This window comes from Accipiter gentilis, chromosome 4, assembly GCF_929443795.1.
Source record: "Accipiter gentilis chromosome 4, bAccGen1.1, whole genome shotgun sequence".
Classification (NCBI taxonomy): domain Eukaryota; kingdom Metazoa; phylum Chordata; class Aves; order Accipitriformes; family Accipitridae; genus Astur; species Astur gentilis.
In genome coordinates this window covers 25,525,878-25,545,005 of record NC_064883.1, presented here as the reverse complement: position 1 = coordinate 25,545,005, position 19,128 = coordinate 25,525,878, and the positions used below count along the sequence as shown (strand labels likewise).

Here is a 19,128-nt window from a genome sequence, read left to right as displayed (position 1 = left end):
GAGAGCAAACGTTACAGGATCTGCAGTATTCAGTGCATTATGAATTATTGCTCACTTTGAGGGCTAAAATTGCTTTTTTTTCTGCAGTGTTACACTGCTTACTTTGGTCACAGTTTGAGGCTGTGCTGTTTATAACTACTTGTAGAAGATCTGAAAGAAGTGAATTCATTCAGTGCCATGCTAGTGGTAAGCTTCCCTGTAACAGGAGGGAAACTTTTGCCTGGAATACTTTTGTCAAGCAAAACAATGTGTTCATCTATCTGAGAAATTCCTAATGGGGATGTTCCAGGACAAAGCCAAACGTAAGCTAAATTGGAAATGCTCCTTTTAATCTGTGAGCAAAGTGCCCATCTGAAGACTTATATTGTCATGGCAATTCTTGTACAATTACACTGCAAAGCTGTCTTGGCAAATATTCACATGCAGACAAGCCCTACTGTTCCTTCTGTTTATTTACATTAGTGAAATTAAAAGAAGTTGTGATAATGAAATTGAAAAAAGTGAGAAGGAAATTAGTCAGTAGTAAGATATATATAGAAGCTGAACAGATGTCACATGAGGAGGAACTATCTTTGCTTTTATTCATAACGTGTTAGGGAAAATTATTGCAAGAACTGGCTTAAGCACTAAGCAATACATTTTCAGAGAAAAATGTCTGGATTTCAGTAAAACTAGGAATTGAATAAATAGTTTAATAATAACTATTTTATTTGCAGGTGACATTTAGGGACAGCTTAGTGTGAACAAAACTTGCAAGAGTAGCCCAAAGTCGTAAAGCTGAGCGGTGCTCAACAGTGGGGTGGGAGAGAAATAGAAGCTGAGTTTACTGAATAGAACCATGTTTTGGGTACAGCTGAAATCACAAAATGAAATGGCTCCGACAGAGGGGATCCCAAGAGAAAATGCCTGGAGGACGCAATTCCTGCCTAGTTCTCTCCTCTGCCTCACGAAGTGCCAGCTGCATTCTGGCCCAAACTGGGCTTTAGTTACCCACTTGTGTAAATGGATGCTTGTGAGGATTCAGCTCTCCAAGGCTACAGAGTGATGGGGGGGGGGAGATTAGTGCAGACACTGGGGTAAGCTAAAAGAAGAATTGCGCACTTCAGAGCTGCCCCTTTCACATGACCAACCAGCTTGATGCTGGTTACAGACTTTTGGGGGTCAGTGTCCTGCATGCTGCATTTCACTTGTGCAATAACCTGTTCTCACCGGCGTGCTAAATGCCTGAGTGTATTTATGCCAAGAAAACAGGAGTCCAGTGCCTAGAAAAGAAACTTCATTACTTTTTATTATTATTTCTTTTAACTTTCCAGCTTGCTCAGTATAGACACTATGCAGCCTGGAGAAGGCAGGTTGTTTGCCAGGGCTATCTGCTAAGCAGTTTTCCCCCATAAAGCGTTCAGTGCTTAAATTGTATTTGCAGCTCACCTAAGTGCTATTTTGTACTGCTTTCCACTGTTTTTCTAACATCTTAAACTTCTTGCAGATTTCTAGTACAGTATCATCTGCTGCATTCCTTAGTTTTCAGTTCCTTTTTCTCATGTTTAAAAACAGCAAGTTGGTGCTTATTCAAGCTGAATTCAAAGTGGTGGGGAGAGAAGCCCTCCTTGTTATTGACGAAAGAGTTATTGTGCAGACAGGAGCACCTCCCTTCCCCTTTTCTCTCACTTGATTCACAGGGAAGGCAGAAGTTGAAAATTATATTAATAAAAACTTTATTTATTTCAAAGCATTACAAAAAGAAGGAAGAATGCAAGAGTGAAAATATTTTAATTCCTGTTAGTGAACATACTACAGTTAACAATCATATTATCAGATTGAAAAAAGACCAAGACCTACACGTGAGCTTAATATCCTTTGCTGGTATGAACTGTATTTTTCCATAGCAGAAAATGAAAATGGCAAGGTTTTCTATCCCTAAGTTATCCAAGGTAAGTATATGAAGCACCATTTTATGAGTAAGTGTAATAGGATACAGCTTTAAGAAACAATAAAATTGCTGGTCTGATGGAGTGAATTTTGTGGAGCAAAACAAGTTCAAGATTGCCATAGAGTTGGGCATATTTTATTTTTGGAGTTCTTTGCAGTGTCCACAAATTCATGGGAATACAGTTCTAAATAGTAATCACACTTTCTTGAACATTTGTTCTCACTAGTTGACTTTTATAGTACTTTTTCATTATGTTTATTTGTTCTTGACAAGCTATTTACACTAGTGCTTTTGCTAAGGCACTTGAGAACATCTTGACAGTTACAAGACTATAACATTAATCCTTAATTCCAATTTTGTAAAATATGCATGATACAAAAGAATCTGCTAGTGCAAAAAGAGAAAGGGGATTTAATTTAAGATTACGGATAACCTCACTAGAGACTTTTAACAGATACAGCCTTTATTTTCAGCAAGTAACTTGCTCCTCTGAATTGGTACATTCTACAGAACCCTTTCTCACCAATTCCTCAGTCACTGACACATCATTTTAGAAGTGTTTCATTGCCAGAATCTGTTGATAGTTAGAGGTGTCTTTTTCTCTTGTAGAAATAGACTGACAGGGCAGCTCCAAGAAGAGCGAGAACAGCCAAGAAAATGAGTGGCCAAACGGAGACATGAACAGGTGGGTGAGTCTCTTCATTCTTTTCCTTGCCTGAAAAGAATGCATATAACTGTGAGAAACCTTACTAATTTTTTATTCCACATACAACATGAAAAACATGGAGGAGATGTTCTCTCTTGCCTGAACTTGGAGTCTGTTTGGTGAAAATCTAAGCCCTAGGTTGTTGCTGATCAGTAGCCAGGTCTCTGTGCTAAAGCTAAGGTGGTTTTAGTGAGTCTGGATTAGAGTGATATACAACGCATGCAGTGGATGCTTGTAAGAATTTAATGAAAGTGCATGCTTTTGATATGGATATGGGATGCTAATTATTTGGAAATTAGTTTTACAATATTTTTATGTTACATTATTTACAATCATATCTATGGAAGAAAATTGCATATACATCTACATAGGTTTTAACAGCCTGGTTAAAGCTCTCTGTGCCTGTTCTCTAAGTTAGTCACAAGTCGGGTCACTGCTGAGCTTGTCAGCTCATGGTTAGCCCTGCAGCAGTCCAGTCGACCAAGAACATGCAGGTGCTCGTGTGCATGTAAAAAGGCACTGTGGGATTACCCTGAGTCATTTATAACCATGTATTCCAGTAACTGTCAGCAGGACTTGCTCTGTAAAAGGGAGTGATTTGGGTAAACTCAGTTTAAGTTCTTCTTGTATTTAGATTTTTGTTAATTTTCTTTTGAAAGCTCTTACCTTTTTGCTGTAGAGGACTCCCACTTGGCTCAACTTCAATGAATAGCAGAGAGAAATAATATGACACTTCATTAGAATTCATAAATTTAACTGTTTTGCTAAAATTATACAGGAACAAAAACCTGAAGTATTACCATTGCGTTAATAACATATGTCTGTTACAAAACGCAACATAAGTGAGGCAAAAAATACATTACTAAGGTTTTAGCTTTCTACTTAACATTACCAAACTGTAATATTCATTCATTTAAAACTTTATTTTGTTTTTATATCTACCAACATTCAAATAATGACTCTTTTCTATGTTCACTCAAAAATACCTTTTCACATTTTTCGTGAAATATTAATTTTAATTTACTGAGAACATGATGTACAACTCTGGAGATTGATTTCACTTAGCACATTTTAGGAAGCTCTGCATGTCCAGCAGAATGCTGATGTTACAATTAAGTTTAAGATTCTTAAATTTCTTTCCTAGAAAATGACCTTTGAATCAAGGCTGCAATCTTCCTATTTGCCTATGCATAAGAAAAAGACAGAGGAAAAAAAGACCTTTATAAAATCTTTTTTGTTGAAGATGCACAAAAAATTTTTGACACGCAGAAAAGAAAAAAAATTAAACATATTGGATGTTCTCATAAAGTAAGAAAAACTATTCTGAATCAAGACTCCCTAAGTTATCAAGAAAATATTTCTCCTCTTAGCTCTTTTGCATTACAGTTTGCAAACACACTTGCTACCCAGAGGAGAAGTTCTAAAGGCAAAATGTAAAATGAAATGAAAGCAGAGCAGAATGTAAAATAGAGTCATAGAATCATTTAGGTTGGAAAAGACCTTTAAGATCATCGAGTCCAAACGTCAAACCAACACCACCACGCCCACTAAACCATGTCCTGAAGTGCTTCATCTATGCGTTTTTTGAGTACCTCCAGGGATAGTGACTCCAACGCTTCCCTGGGCAGCCTGTTCCAATGCCTGACAACCCTTTCAGTAAAGAAATTTTTTCTAATATCCAATCTAAACCTCCCCTGGTGCAACTTGAGGCCATTTCCTCTCATCCTAGACAAATGAATAGGTACAAAGCAACAGTAACCCCCACTAAGGCAGGAAATAGTAAGATATGAGAGCATCTTATGATTCAGTGGATGGATTTTAGTTCTTCCTTATTATTCTAGTACTGTATGAGATGGAATATAATTTGGATGTTCTTAGTAAATCTTGAATGAGAATTAACTGATTTACTGCCATGGACGTGCTAATTTAAGCATGGAAATTAACAGTGCATGGGAGATGACTGTTTCTTTGTAACATTTCAGTTTGTTTTTTTAATTAAAGACTACACTTGAAAAATTATTAAAAGCTAACCCCAAATTTTCAATTATTTTTCTGAGAACTACAGTGTCTTGCCATGTCTTTAGTATTGAAATCACATCCTTTCAACTTTTCATCCAAACAAAGGAATCTTAAAAATTGTTTTACACTGGAAACGAGGTTTTCAGCATAGGAAAGAGTTGTTCCTCATGATTTACTGGGGACAATGTACAGTGCAAAAGCTGGAAAATTAAACCTGATCTCACAGCTACTACAAAAGAAAGTACAAAGCTTTAAAGATGGCAACCTACCATTTTTTAGGTAAGATTGTTTTTAACACTTAAATTAAGGGAATGGAACGATAATGCTTTCTTCAGATAATTATATGTTTTGTATCTCCACTTGGGAATACTACATGTGGGGGTTTTACCTCTGAAACGTTAGTCTGGCATATACAGTCTTGCATGAAATTTTCTAGAAATACTGATAAGACAGCTTCTGTAGTGACTTGAAGTTTTCATTTAATAGGGAAGTACTACTTATATTATTACTGCAACACAAACAGATGGCCTTTAGTATCCCTGAGGAATTACTGAATTAAAGATTGTTGAATCAAGCCCAATATGAATCCAGTTTTTTATATTGGCTAGTAATATAGTTTTTGAGTATAACAAGCTTGAAGAGGAAGCTTGATTGTTCACATTAATTCCTTCTTGCAAGAGTATAATAAATGTTACAATACTTAGTTCCTGGAAAAGTCATAAGTTTGCATAAGTGTTTGACAGATGCCGTACCAATGCCGGTGTTAGGTATTCAAAAGTTTTCTGAAAGCCTCGTTCTCAACCCAAGGTGCAAAAAGCACATATTACCCCATTCCCATGTGAGTGCAGACAGGGATCTGAAGAGCTCGCAGTCTACAAAACCAGGCAACTACAAATGTTTAGAAAAGTGGGATGTGCCAAACGAAACTGTCAGAAATTACTTCCAGACATGGGGTGGAGGGCTGTAACAGTTACTAGCAAACAGATCTGCTCTGTCACTAAGGGCTGAGTCACTAAGGACTTACCTTTGGGTTTTTTGCAGATAAATCCTTTTTCAGAAGAGCAGTCAGTGTTGTCCCAATAACCAGATGGTGCAGCCATTTCGACACAGTGATGCTCCACACTGGACTCTTTCTCATCCCAGTTGACAAAGTCCAGCGCAGCATTATCTAGCCACAACCACTGGCCTAAAGAGCAACATACAGAGTGAAAAAAATAAAATTAAAAATGTATCTATCATCTCATGGATATATTAACTCCTTAGCTCAGCAAAGGACTTAAAATATGTAATTGTAACCCATTTTTCAGCAGAAGACCACGTAATTTTTTTGTAAAAATATGCTTATCCTCTATTTTCTCATATTAGCAAAGCATTTTTCAATTAAATATTGAAAGTAAGACATTACCATCCACATTTCGGTAAAGTCCTATCCAGAAGCCTCCTACTTTATTTCCAAGTGGTTGTATTGTATGGATCAGAAAGTCAGATTCATCCATGCTTTCTACCGAAACCAAGGTAGCACCTGAAAGGCATTAGCAAGCAAATAACCATAACCTACATGAGCAACTACTGGAATGACCTCCTCTTTCAAGTCTGTACAAACAATAACTTTTGAAAGTACTATGCATGCTATTCTGTTGGCTTCCCCATTGCTTCTTGTGGAGGACAGAGAACTGGAGGTGCTTAGTGGCTGCGGCCCCCACCGCTGCCCCTAGGATGGTGCCCCAGAAGCCAGGAGCTGATGGGGAGCTCTATGCCTGGGAAGGCTGCAGCCCCTGGGAGTACAGAAGGTTGCACAAAGTCGCTGTGTCGGTTTATTTTCACTGTGCCAGATTCAGAATAGCTTGGTAAATAAATAAAGTATTTCTAATAATTATTTTTTTTTAAATCAATGTTTTTACATTTTTAGGTGAGTTTTGTATAAACTTGCATACAAATCTTGTCAGTTGATAATGAAGGCTCTCACCTAACCGAGCACACTCGAGGGAGGCCAGTGCCCAGCTTGTCCCAGCTGATGCTTCGAGGTAGTAGCAGTGGCCGCGGTAAGGGATCCAAGCCTGGAGTTCAGCTGCTTCAGGGCAGTCTCCGGGCAGCTGAGCAGGGTCAGTAGGAGCTATAGCTAAAGAAGCCATATGGTATGGAATCGGTATTGTGTTATGAGTAACCTATGAGGTAGGATATGTGTGTAAATACTGTGGGATTTCTCTCACCCAGCTTTAACTCTCTGGACCTCTACTCCTGACTGTTCCAGGTCCCCAGCTCAGACAATGGGGAGAGCCAGGCAGTCAAGAGTGTGAAACATCTTATTTCTCCAATCACATTTCTTAGGACAAGGAAACAAATCACATCATGCAGCACCTAACTAGCTGCCTTGGCAGTACTGTGAGGAAAGCAAACCCTGAGGGATGATACAGATCTTGAATTTGCATTCTCACAACACAGAAAGCTGTTGTAGGCTAATGAATGACTGACACCACAGTCCCATATTGTATGGCTGCCTGGTCTCTGTATGTTGTCACTTCATACAAAGAAGCCATCAGTGGAGCATGCCTCTGCCAAATTAGTCTCTGTTTCTGATCATGTGTGCAACTCCAATTCACTTCTATCGGTCTGCAATTTTTGCACTGCCAATGCGGACCAAATGGACAGCTGGAAAGTTTAACCTGGAAGGCACCTTCAAGTGGCAAAATCTATTTTGAATTTCACATCAGGAACAGACTATATTACGTAGCCTTAAAACCTCAAGGAGGGAAAAAGACACAGTTCTACAAAATCTACAAGCAAACATACCTCTGCATACCTCTACGAAGAGTTAAAGTAGCATTCACATTCCCAAGGCTTTTACATGTACATCAGAACCGCTTTAGCTCTAGCAATAGTGAGTGGGAGTGAAACTCTTGACTGCATTTTGGCTCAGTGACACCTGTGTGTGAACTTACCCAGTTGCTGGAGCCCACACAGTCAGTGCACGTTTCCAGCACTTATTTATATTACACACAATCTTAAGTGTGATTTATGCTTACATCTCAGAAAAAGCAAAAGACCTTGAAGGCAGATCTTCATCTTATGCAAACAGTTACGACTATGATGAAAGCAGCGCAGCCATATCCATTTGCACAAGAGGGTTTCATGTGCCTGAATTCATATATTATGCTATAGCAAACCTCCAGATTCTGCAGGGAGGTAGACGGTATCCTGAAGCATACTCCTCTGAGGGTTTTAGCCCAAGCCAGAGCAAAGTCTCTAGGGTTAGGCAGGCTAATGGAATTAGGAATGTGTCTTTAAAATTTTTACATTCATTTGCTTACCATCTGATGTCTTACAAACTGAAAAGTAGCTTTCATTGCAGGATGCTGTTTTCCAAGTACCATCAAGATCTAGGTAGACACAAGCATTTTTCTCCTTTGGTTCCCCTGCTGCCCATTTTGTGTACCTGGTCTTCAAGTTATCGGTCCATTTGTAATAGCTGCCAGTCTGAAAACAAGTTCTGGTAACAGAGGGGTTTTTTTTACATAAAAAGCTCTGACACCTAAATATAGTGTCTTATGTTTGTTTGAGTTTTGCAGGGAAAAAAAAGCCCTGTGCTGGTCTGTTTTTTTAAACGCCATTCACTGTTCTAAGTAATGTCACTGGGTGCTCCGAGTTACACAAGAACTACATATGAACAGTGTTCAACAGTGCATCACTTTTGGGAGGGTTTTTCTGAAGTAACACAAACTTCTACATCGCAAGAAACTCAGATTAGTCCATCTTAGGTCACTTAGTAAATCCCATATCAAGACAAGAAATTACAGAGAATTCATCCCCTCTGCTCTGCTTTATTTAAATTAAAACTGGGAGCTATTTGGTAAGTAAAGATTACTTGACACCAAACAGTCAAAATAATCTTAAAATATCTCTCTAATACTCCTAATAACTTTTATTAACATAATAGTTATAAGTAGCCCTCTCTATAGCAGGGAGTTAGACTTTCAGAACACCTAACAGTTGCTTCATGATAGCTGCACGTCCTGGCTTGTGACTTTCAGTCTGTACCTCTATTTCTTTTACTGTTTCTAGAGCTTTGTACTTACACCTATTGCTTCCTGCTTAGGACTCTTTTCTGTGACTCTTTACTCCATTTGGTGCATGAAAGTCTTTGAGTAACTCTAACAGGACCGCTAGAAATCTATGCATATACACAGTAAAGCCATTCAGAGTACAGTTGTTTCAGCACTGTTATAAATTGGGCATCCAGCAGGTCTATAAAGAGCAGGAGAGCTCACCAAGCACCTGCACCTCCCACCTGTCTGGCACTTACCATATTGCTGTTAAGACCGATCCATACGGGTTTTCCATATTTCAACATCTGGATCCACAAGAATGAATGAATGTAAGCATCTGAAATGCTGGCAAGTTCTGAGGATTTGTCTTGACAATTTTTTCTGGCCTCTTCCCATTGCATTTCAGATGAGATGATTGAATAGCTACCATCACCATAACGAGCAAAGCCAGAGGATGGATTTGTGGTTGGTACTTCAAACTGCATGGTAACTATGGAGGAAAAACTGAATGCATGAACTTACAACATACCATTCATCTCTACCATGGAAACTATAAAAAAATAGGTCAAAAAGTCCAGTATTAAGAATAAGTCAAAATCTTCATTTAAGCTCACGAACAATTTGTTAACAAAAAAAACCCCAAAAAACAAAACAAACCAAAACCAAAACAAAAAAGCCCAAAACAAACTTGTTGGAAAACATGAACCAAATTTGCTAATGTAAAAAGCAGACTGAAATCCTGGACACCCTGAAGTAAAGAGTATACCTACTAGAGGCCTGACCAGTGCAAACTAAGACTCATAATTGGATATTTGAGTTCCGGTGTTTTAAGATATTTTGTCTAAATCTGGATATCCGAGTATACACCTATTTCAGATCACTGGTGGAGATGACTTAGGGCTACACGTTTAAGGCATTTACTCTTGTACCCTGTTGTCACAGCCTGAGACTTTGATACTTGATGTTAATTGATCACCGCTCGCTGTTGACTCAAAGTTGTTAGCCTATCTGTAAGGGCTGCCTGAACATGGCCTGCACATTTGAGTCAGGCAGCGTATATTTCCACCTTTGAGATTCTAAATGTATTCAGAAGAGCTGTAACTGGGATTAAGCAAACTAAAAATGCCTCCATAAAACTATATTTGCTGTGCAGGTAGAGGGGGTTCTTACAAAAAAGTTAGCTACGCTGAGAGTGAACAGGCTGCAAGAGCTGACTGAAGTGGGGAGGAATAGTTTCTACTAGCGCTGTGATAAAGGTGAGGCAAAACTGTTTTGTTATCTGTGCTTTCCCTTCCCTACCTCCATCATATGGCTGGGCAGCAGGGATTTGCATAATTACAGTTCTACAGCAGGACGGTCAACATTCATGACTCATTTTGATGACAAAAAAAAAATCAAATCAATATTCTACAGTAAAGACACAGCCAAGAGGCTGTACAATTTAATAGACATCATATGGCATTCAGTAGAAATGTTAAGAAGGGATTAAATGCTCTGCTCAGAGACAGCCAGGAGTATGGAGGGATCACTGCAGGAGCATGGTTTTACACTGTACTTAAAAAGGATATCTAAAAGCCTCCTATTGCACTAAGAAGAAATTCATTTCCATTTATTATTCTCTAGTATTATTCATGATTTAAGTACAAAACCCCAATTAAGATAGTGGTTCCTCTCCAGCAATTTCTGTGGAACAAATTGTACTTTAAAAATAGTACAGCCTTAAGACTGGTGGAGCTCTGAAAGCCTGAGAAACTCAAAGCTGAAAGAAATAACATCAGTTTATATATTCAGCTTATCTGAGATGCTTTTTCTATTTAGGAGACTGAGTTAAACAGAACTCACGTGAATTCATCTGACATATATAGCCTCTCTCATTGTCACAGCTATCATCCTTCCATTTCCCGTCTGACTTCATGATGAAGACGCAATCTGTCTGAAGGAGAGGGGAAGATACACAGCCGTTACAAAAGGCAATCAGGAGGTCTTGAGCTGAAGCTCTTATACTCCTAGTGCAAGCCTGATGGCAGACAGGAGAGGAGAGGAAGAGGGAGAGGGGGAGGAGAACTCGTTGAGCACCTGTGTAATTAGTTCAAATTTCCTAGGTTTCTGACAAATAGCTTGACCTGGTATTTATTAGTGACCCCTTAAATTTGAAACAGGCTTCCACCGGTGCCAGTCAAGATCTGAAAGAAAGGTCTGGTCTATAAAAAATAATCTTACCAGTTTTATTAAGAATTCTTTAATGACTACAGAAATGATTAGGGTACCTATAATATGTCTTCTCAGTTCTGATTTAGAATTATGTAGAACTGCTTCAAAACATTTCCACCAATGAGAAAAACAATATAAGAACTATTATTAAAAGCACTATTCTGGATTTATCTTAACTGAAGCAGACTTCTTGCAGAAAGCAGGTACTCTTTACCAGTTGTTTGTAGTCATTAGTTGTCTTTAGACAACCAATTTTTCCCTTTACTTCCTTATGTTTAATTGCTTCAAGATTTCTTCATGGCTCCCCTGATTTCAAGACTGGCCATGACTGCCTTTCAACATTTCACCAGAGCTCCTATCTTATGCCGATTCAAACAAGTTTTAGTCATAAGCAAGTTGACTGATGGTAGATGTTAAAAATCTCAGGTGACTAGCTGCCTATTATTTCCTCAGAAACTACATGTTTACCTCCTTTGAAAAAGAGATTGAATTTCAGCAGAGAAATAGCCCTTTTATTGAAGATATCCTTTTGTACGATCAGAAACGAGTAAAGCAGTGTGGGAGCACATCAGCCAGGAATGGGACGTACACATAGACAAATTAATGTTGCACCAACATCCTGAATTTTGGCTTATCATAACTTTTCTATGTTTGGTGTTGTAATTTTAATGTTTGTGGTACTGCAGTTTGTGGGGAAACTGATATAATATATGCCTCTCTGTGCTTGTTTTACAGAACTGGTATTTTGCAATCGGTCAGATGGAAAGCACAAGGTCCCTCTTCTTCAGAACCTCTTCTGAACACTTTTGGTGTATTTGGAATTGTTATCAGGTAATTTGCTAAGCCCCATTCTGCTTACAGAAGGACTTGTTTCAGCACCTTGTTATTGCTGCTGTAACTTCCCTTTTTAGGAAAATCATCTAGCTGCCTAAGATACACAGGTTACTGTTTCCTGTACCTCCACAGTGATATCTGTCAACCTTTCATAGTCATAGAAGTCAAAGTAGCTTTGTTTCTGTTCTGGTGCACCATTAACCCAGTTGGTGTAGAAAACAGTGCTTCCATCTGTCCAAAGAAATGTGGACTCTTCGTTGATATCATTCATCCCAATCCAAACATTAGTTGTGGCATCCTTTAAATGGTAGAAGAGGAAAGCTGGAGGGAAGCAAAAATTTCTCATTAAGGAAAGCTCATCATGACTTACCCAAACAGGAAAAATACGTAAAAGCCCAGAACTGGGGCCATGTTAAAAGAATAACATTTCCCACTACAGAGCCCATCTGCTTTTAACTAAATGTTTAGATAAGCATCTGTAGGAATATAAGTTACACAAGCATTCAGGTTGAAAAAATTGCCGAAAAGACAGCTCTGGAGCAAATTAGAAAAGTCCCCTTCCCCATGCGTATGCACACGTAGTGTTTCAGCAAATCATACTGCCAGTGGGGGAGACAGAAAATACAGATGTCTGTCAGTTTGAGGGAGGTGTGCAACCACACTCAAAAGAGACTGGAAGCTTCATGAGAAATGAGCAGCCGAAAGAACTAGAAACACACAATTTATTTTTTATATGCAATAATTTAGATATTGTTTCACACTTCGGAGTTAAAACAAAGCATAAACTGAGCTGGCTAATAAGCTATTTTCAGCAGACAATCCCATAATCTATTTTAGAGAGTGTAGCAATTTCTTTAGTGAGAGATTAATATTTTTTTCTTTCAGTAAAGGCCATATATGTACCTTGCACTTGTTCATTTGGTATGGTAGCCAGGTTTCCTCCCAAATCGATACAAGCATCTCGTGCAGCATGCCACGTGAGCTTTCTTGTTATATTGGAAGCAAATATTTTGAAACACTGGGAAAAAAAGCAAGCACGTCATTCAAACTCACAAAGATGGGAGCTGTTTTATGTGACTAATATCAATTAGCTGTAGGATGTACCTATCTCCAGAAAAAGAAATCAGGGCTAAAATAAGTGACAGACAGAGCTCAAGAATAGAAAGTGTGTATGTCTACCCAGGTAGATACTTAGACCCTCTCATTGCACAAGGTGTAATCCAGGAGTCTAGTATCATGTGAACGATTGTAATGACGTCAAGTACATAATCCCTTTTCACATTTTCATCTGCCTGCTTCCTGCAATAACAGAGGGATCATTTAAAACCAAGAAAATGTGGCTTTGGGTGACACAGCTGCAGGGAATGATCTCTACTGTGCCTTGTCCTGCTTCCAATGACTGTCGTTAAAGACTGTTCATCTCCCCAAAGTGTATGAAATATCCTTTGACAAATTCACCTAATATTCTGAGGATGCAACAGTAGCACAGTGTATATAAAGTAGACAAAACAAACTTTGGCAAATGGAGCTTCAACTCAAATTGGTACAAATTCTTCTGTTACAGCAATGAGGACTTCCAGACCGTGTCTAAATGTGAAACTATATTCAAAACAACTGTATTTTGGCATCATCTTTCTGAACTCAAAGCTTTGGGAACCCTGTACAAGTCAAAGGCATTGCTCAAATACATTCTCTCTAAATCATTCCACCTGAAGGACTTTTTTTTCCAAGACTGACTGTTACAAATTTCAGTTTCTAACATAAATACATAAAACAGGAGAGGAGCAGACAGAGGAGGGGTTTTCTCAAACAGTAACAGTGTATTTTAAGCCTGTCAAACTACATTCTCTGACATTTATTCAGCATACATCTACTTTTGCTGTATTTCTCTGCAAAGTTAAATGTCTATAGTCACCTCCAAAAAAGCCCAGCCATTCAGCCAGCATGTTCTGACTGGATAATTACTCTCCAGATTTATTTTATAATCATAAAAAACGTATTTTTTGCAGTTCTTTTTTTCAGTACCACTGCTTTACACAATTTACTGAAGCTACTTGTTGACATACCTTGTTGTTAAAGAAAAGCCAACTTTCCGGACATCCTCCAGGAGGCAATGGAGAAGCAAATGTTGAATTAATAGAACTGTTATGTTTTTCACATACAAATTTATTGGAGGAACCACAGTTTACATCATTCCACAAGCCTAAAAATATTTAGATTGAATAAGCAAGTGAAGATGTTATAGTATTTGTAACAATAATTTATCACTTCTTATTTTGAGTTAGAAAGAGGCTAATCTCTACTGTTCAGACTGTAAAAGTGAGTAAAAGGGCCATGTACCACATTTATGCACGCAACTATTTTTTACAAACAGAAGACATTTATGGACTTTAGCTGCTCAGCACTATTAGTTACTGGGCTACCGTCTAGCAACTGACAAAAAGAATAAAAGACTGGGAAGAAAGGGCCGGTGGCTCAGAAGAAATGCTTTTGTCATCAAAGATTCTGAGTAGGAGAATTACAGGACAAAGAGTATGAGGAAAAAAATGAACTTCTTATTTTTAGCAGAACACAATGTTCTCTGTTTTATATTTCAGGCTGCAGCTTGATCTGAAGGCAAAGTAACCATGGTAGCTTTGAATGAGCCAGTTGAAGCTCTAATAGTAGCACAGCAGTAGCCCCTTGAGCTTAATTTGGACTGCCTGACCCTTCTGCTCCTCATCCAGGTCTCTCCACAGTGTGCGTACCTGTTTGTGATTTGTTCAAGCTATGGCATCATCACATTGCAGGCAGCAGGGGAAATACACCAGGAAGCAAATTTGAAAAGAGAATGGGTCAGAAATGGATTAGATAGGAAATACCAGATCAATCTAAGGGTACAGTATAGTGTTCAAACACACATTATGAAATATGTGCCATCTCCTGGGAGCCAACATCTCCAGTTAATATAATGTTATCTAGGGATTCAGTTTGAAGATTAAAATACCTCATTTCAGCTGTCAAGATATACACTAGGTTTCTAAGCTGCTGTTATAGTCAATAGAGAGCTAGGGATTTGTTTGTCTAAACAGGGTGCTTAGAGCCATTTGAGAGGCTGTGCAAGGTACTTGCAGAGAGCTGACAGATATGGCACTGCTTCTGTGGGAAACTTACAGTCAGGTGGGCTAACTCTAGGACATCGCATGTGGTTACAGTCACCTACATGTAGGCAACTGAATACTGCACTAGAGTAAATTGAATTGCTCTTCAGGCAGCATTGGCTGTGCAGGTGAGATCTCCGTTTGATCATAATGAGACTTCAGAGGTCTAGCTCACATTAGCTACATTTTGTTGTCAACTCAAGCTTAACGCTTCTCTTATGGTCCAATTCAGTTGCCCACATGTGAACTTCTAGCATCATCCGAGACAAGCTCAGGAATGCTGAGCCATTTATGCAGAGCTGATAGATACAGCAGGGACCGGTGGAATAGCTGCCCCTTTCTGGATCAACAACTAAATAAGGAGGGATGCACCTCAATCAGACCAGATGCCTGTGTTTAAAAAAGCGAATCTTCTTCTTGGTGTCTTCATATAAAGGCAGAATTTCAGGTGGGTTTGCTAAGCGAATTCTTTATATAACATAAACCGAGAGATTGATTTCCTTATACTTACATTACTGAATTCTCATTAGCCTCAGCTAAGTGACAGAAATACAATCAAGAGGAAAAAATAGCTCTAGGATTTGCAAGATATTTACATTTAAGCATACTTATAAGCATGTAAGACAGTCTTAGGTCATTAGGTGTATTTGTCTGTCTCCTCTCCTCATTGGCTTGTACCTTTAACACCCCCATTTCCTCTAGCTGTCATAAATGTTTTCTTAAGTTCATAGGAGCAAAGACAGACTCCACTCAACTTTTTACTTAGAGAAGTAGTGAAAAGCCCTGTAAAAAAAGGTGCAATATCAATCTTATAAATCCAGATAGAGACATCTGCACTAAATTACACATGGTACTGAAATGTCCCCATTCTAAGGACATAGACTCTTCTGTGACTGGTGTTTACGCCACTTACTGCATCTTACTGGCTTGTCACTGGAAAGGAATTGCAGAAAACAGCCATAAAAGACTGTGTGACAGCTGACAGCAGAAGTTTGACAGCATCAGTTATAATCTAAGCAGAAACAAGTAAAATCTAATAGTTTAGCCTTGTTACTTACCTTGCTTTGACAACATTACCACACAATTTTCATCATTATTTGCAAAGTTGGGTTCATTAGGAGCCCAGGCCACATAGGTTACTGGAGTCCCATCTATCCAGCTTAAAGAAAAGATATACAAAGAGTTATTAATCAATACACTTCAACTGTGAGATAAGAATCCTAATTAACTTCTCAGAATTAAGAAGGTCCATGAGCATTAATGAGAACTGGCTAAAACTGGAAGGACTGACACAGATTTTCCTCTCCTCACCTGATTATTCTAATTTGAAGACATTTATGTAAAATATTACTGGTTGCAAAATAGAAAAAGAAAACACGAAGAGTATTTTCCATTGATGGGCAGGAGTGATCAGACATCATTTAATAACATAAAATATTTTCCGTGAGCCGTAACATGTAATACAGAGAAGAATATTAAAAGTTTTATTTATCTTAACTGATTTCATTGTATCACCTAGTCCATATTCTTCTTCTCAGTCTGAGCATTCCTGATGTTTTCATAGATGCAAACAAGGAAAAAAATACTTTTCTGTGGATTTTACCCTGAAGATAAATATCTCCATAGGCTATTTCTATTAAGTCTTGTGTCTGGAAACTAATGGACATTCTGTCAGCTTTAAAAACACCCTTTCTAAAGTATAAAAATTGACATTTTTTCTTTTTGCTTACGAGCTTTTTACTTTAATACATTGATATTGAAGGAAGAAGAAGTTGACACTGCATTGTAATCAATATTTCAGAATTTAGGTCATTCAGCCTGAAGTGGGAACCAAGTTCAGCTCCCTCATCTCTCTCTGGCTTCTGATGATACACTTGATCTAAAGAAAGGAGATGCTCACTGGACCCATGCAATGCCCTGTCTCCCAAATTTGTGTCCTAAATCAGGAGGTTAGAATCATGCACTGACTCAGTGACTACCAACTTGTCTCTCCCCACTCCTCCTCTGCCCTTTCCAAGGTTAGTGATTTACAGACACTCAACAGTGGCATTAAAATAGAAAAGTTAAATTCAAATCTCCTCAAAACCTGTTTCAGGTCAAGATTAGAAGCATGATCTTTCACCTCCCAGACGTGTCCTAACCAGCAGATGGGAAAGCAGGCAGTGTCAGTATCATGCTCTTCAGTATCTTTTACTTTAGTTTTGAGTTTATTTGGGTGTTGGTCTTTTCGCAATACTTGTTAATTTTACTGTACTGTAAACTTCTGCTGACTTTTCTCCTTGAATGGGAGTTTGCAAAGGCTACCTTAAAAATCTCTGTCAGAAGCAGCTTTTGTATGCATTGTCCACATCTTTCTAATTCTGGAGGGCCTCTCTGAAGCTACGTTATAAAAGCATAACAAAGCTAGGCTTTATGGTATAGAGCGTATTCTGAGTGTGTGTGGGTGTTTATAGGTATAAAATCCAACACAGTAAAGTATCACTCCAATTTATGGGGCAAATCTTTGAAAGAAACTTGAGAAAGTGTCTATGGAAAGTACAGCTGCCAAGCATTTCTTTGGGTAAGGGTTTGCTCAAGAAAAAAAATGTTCTTTTCCTATTTCTTTTTGAGGAAAACTATTGGACTTTAGAATATTCTAGGACTATTCTGTTCTGTTTTGCACTCATTATGTGGAACTGCCTTCAGTCCTTGAAAACAACACTTTTAGTACCTCCAGCTACATAAAATACTGTATTTGTTTCTACACGTTAGGAGCTGCAGCGATCATCTTAACTTACCTAAACTTTTTATCAAGACTCACTTTTAGACCAATGAAGTATCCTCTTGACTGACTCCAGGATTCCTCCTAAAAGAGAACAATAATATTTTAATTAAAAAAAACCTTTGAGGTAAACCAAGCACAAATGGATGTGCCATTGATTAGGTTCACAGAGCAGTCACTGAAGTTGACAGCCGTAAAGCACATGCTTACAGTTAGGCACAGCGATGTGTTTACGCACTCAGGCACAGAAGCCTAGTTTTATCTGGACCATCAGCGCCGAGTCCTGCAGCACTGAGGGCCCTTAGGATGGGGTAGAAGAAAAGCAGATCTTGAGTCAGAAACTGGTACACGTCTTTCATGGTGCCTCGAGGACTGCAGCACCGTCTAATGCCAACCTCAAGTCTCCCTCTCACACCAGCTACTTCCCAAGCCTGGCACCTTCCCACATCACTCTTCCCACTGGCCTGCCTCACCACCTCAGCACAGCAGCACAGAGCAGGAGAGACCAAATCCCTTGGGACCAAAGGGCATGTTTGGGGAAAATTTCATAGATCTCAGCTCGGGCGGATTTCGTTAGTGAAAATGCCGATGGCTCTACTTCTGAGGCAATTCAAGTTTTGCAAGCAGATTGTCAAAAGCATTTCTAGTTTAGGCTGTCTCTTTAAAATGATTCTTACATTTTCTTTTAGCGCTCTCTGTAGGAACCTTCTCTCACTATTACTATTAACAACAGCCAGGTCTGCAGAATTCATCCTGCAAAACTCTTGGGCTTTTTCCATGGAGACATATTCTTTGCTGATGTAGTATAGCTTATCTTCATATATGACCCATCCATCCGCAGTGGTTTTATATGCTGAAAGATAAATAAGGTAGCCTTAAATTCTGTATCCATAGAACACAAAAGCTTATTTCAGAATAACGATTTTAATAAAAAATAATGAACAAGATCAGTAAATGTATGCAAAAACCTACCATACGTGTCAGTTGGTTCAGATTTTAATGGCACTCCTGCAAAACAAGAGAATAGAAGGTGTGGCACATCCATGTAGCGTGTTTTATGATGCAGCTTGTGACTAACTGCAAGGAGCAGAGTGAGGAACAGAGCAGGTCACTGCAGTCCTTTGCCATTGACTAGAAGGCAGGCTTAACCACACATTTCAGTTAGACATTACGCAATATGCATGGTCATCTACTTATAATTTTGTATCATAAGCTGTGCTTCACATCAGCGAAGTCATAGCTTTGGCTGGATCACATTCCTGCACAGAGCAATGAAAGGAAAAATTGCTCTTCCAGTCTCTAAGTCACAGTAGATTTATCTGAAACACTTTAAACTTTGGTTTTACAGCCTCTTTACTGATCCATCAGTAGACATTCCATAATCCTCCAGAGGAGTCGTTTTATCAAGAGGGAGAAAATTTCCACTAGATTTACTTTAGCTCTATCAAAAAATTCTCTCTGTCCCAAATATTCATAAGCAAAAG

At 38.6% G+C, this 19,128-nt stretch overlaps 1 protein-coding gene across 3 annotated transcripts in view; it reads right to left on the bottom strand.

The window, feature by feature from the left end:
* Window positions 1-1,751: 1,751 nt before the first annotated feature.
* Window positions 1,752-19,128, bottom strand: part of LOC126038061 (macrophage mannose receptor 1-like) — a 35,619-nt gene continuing 18,242 nt past the window's right edge. The window contains exons 16-30 of one of the 3 annotated variants that reach the window (XM_049799161.1): window positions 18,617-18,652; window positions 18,322-18,497; window positions 17,661-17,728; window positions 15,942-16,042; window positions 13,810-13,946; window positions 12,647-12,761; window positions 11,868-12,064; window positions 10,541-10,631; window positions 8,956-9,188; window positions 7,964-8,129; window positions 6,622-6,774; window positions 6,061-6,177; window positions 5,680-5,841; window positions 3,303-3,335; window positions 1,752-2,645 (exon numbers count right to left, since the gene is read on the bottom strand). In XM_049799161.1, coding sequence (XP_049655118.1) covers window positions 2,515-2,645; window positions 3,303-3,335; window positions 5,680-5,841; window positions 6,061-6,177; window positions 6,622-6,774; window positions 7,964-8,129; window positions 8,956-9,188; window positions 10,541-10,631; window positions 11,868-12,064; window positions 12,647-12,761; window positions 13,810-13,946; window positions 15,942-16,042; window positions 17,661-17,728; window positions 18,322-18,497; window positions 18,617-18,652 — 1,916 coding nt within the window. In that variant the 3' untranslated portion in view covers window positions 1,752-2,514. Of the gene's footprint in view, window positions 2,646-3,302; window positions 3,336-5,679; window positions 5,842-6,060; window positions 6,178-6,621; window positions 6,775-7,963; window positions 8,143-8,955; window positions 9,189-10,540; window positions 10,632-11,867; window positions 12,065-12,646; window positions 12,762-13,809; window positions 13,947-15,941; window positions 16,043-17,660; window positions 17,729-18,321; window positions 18,498-18,616; window positions 18,653-19,128 lie in introns of those variants that run through there. The other 2 variants (XM_049799163.1, XM_049799162.1) reach the window with 2 other exon arrangements.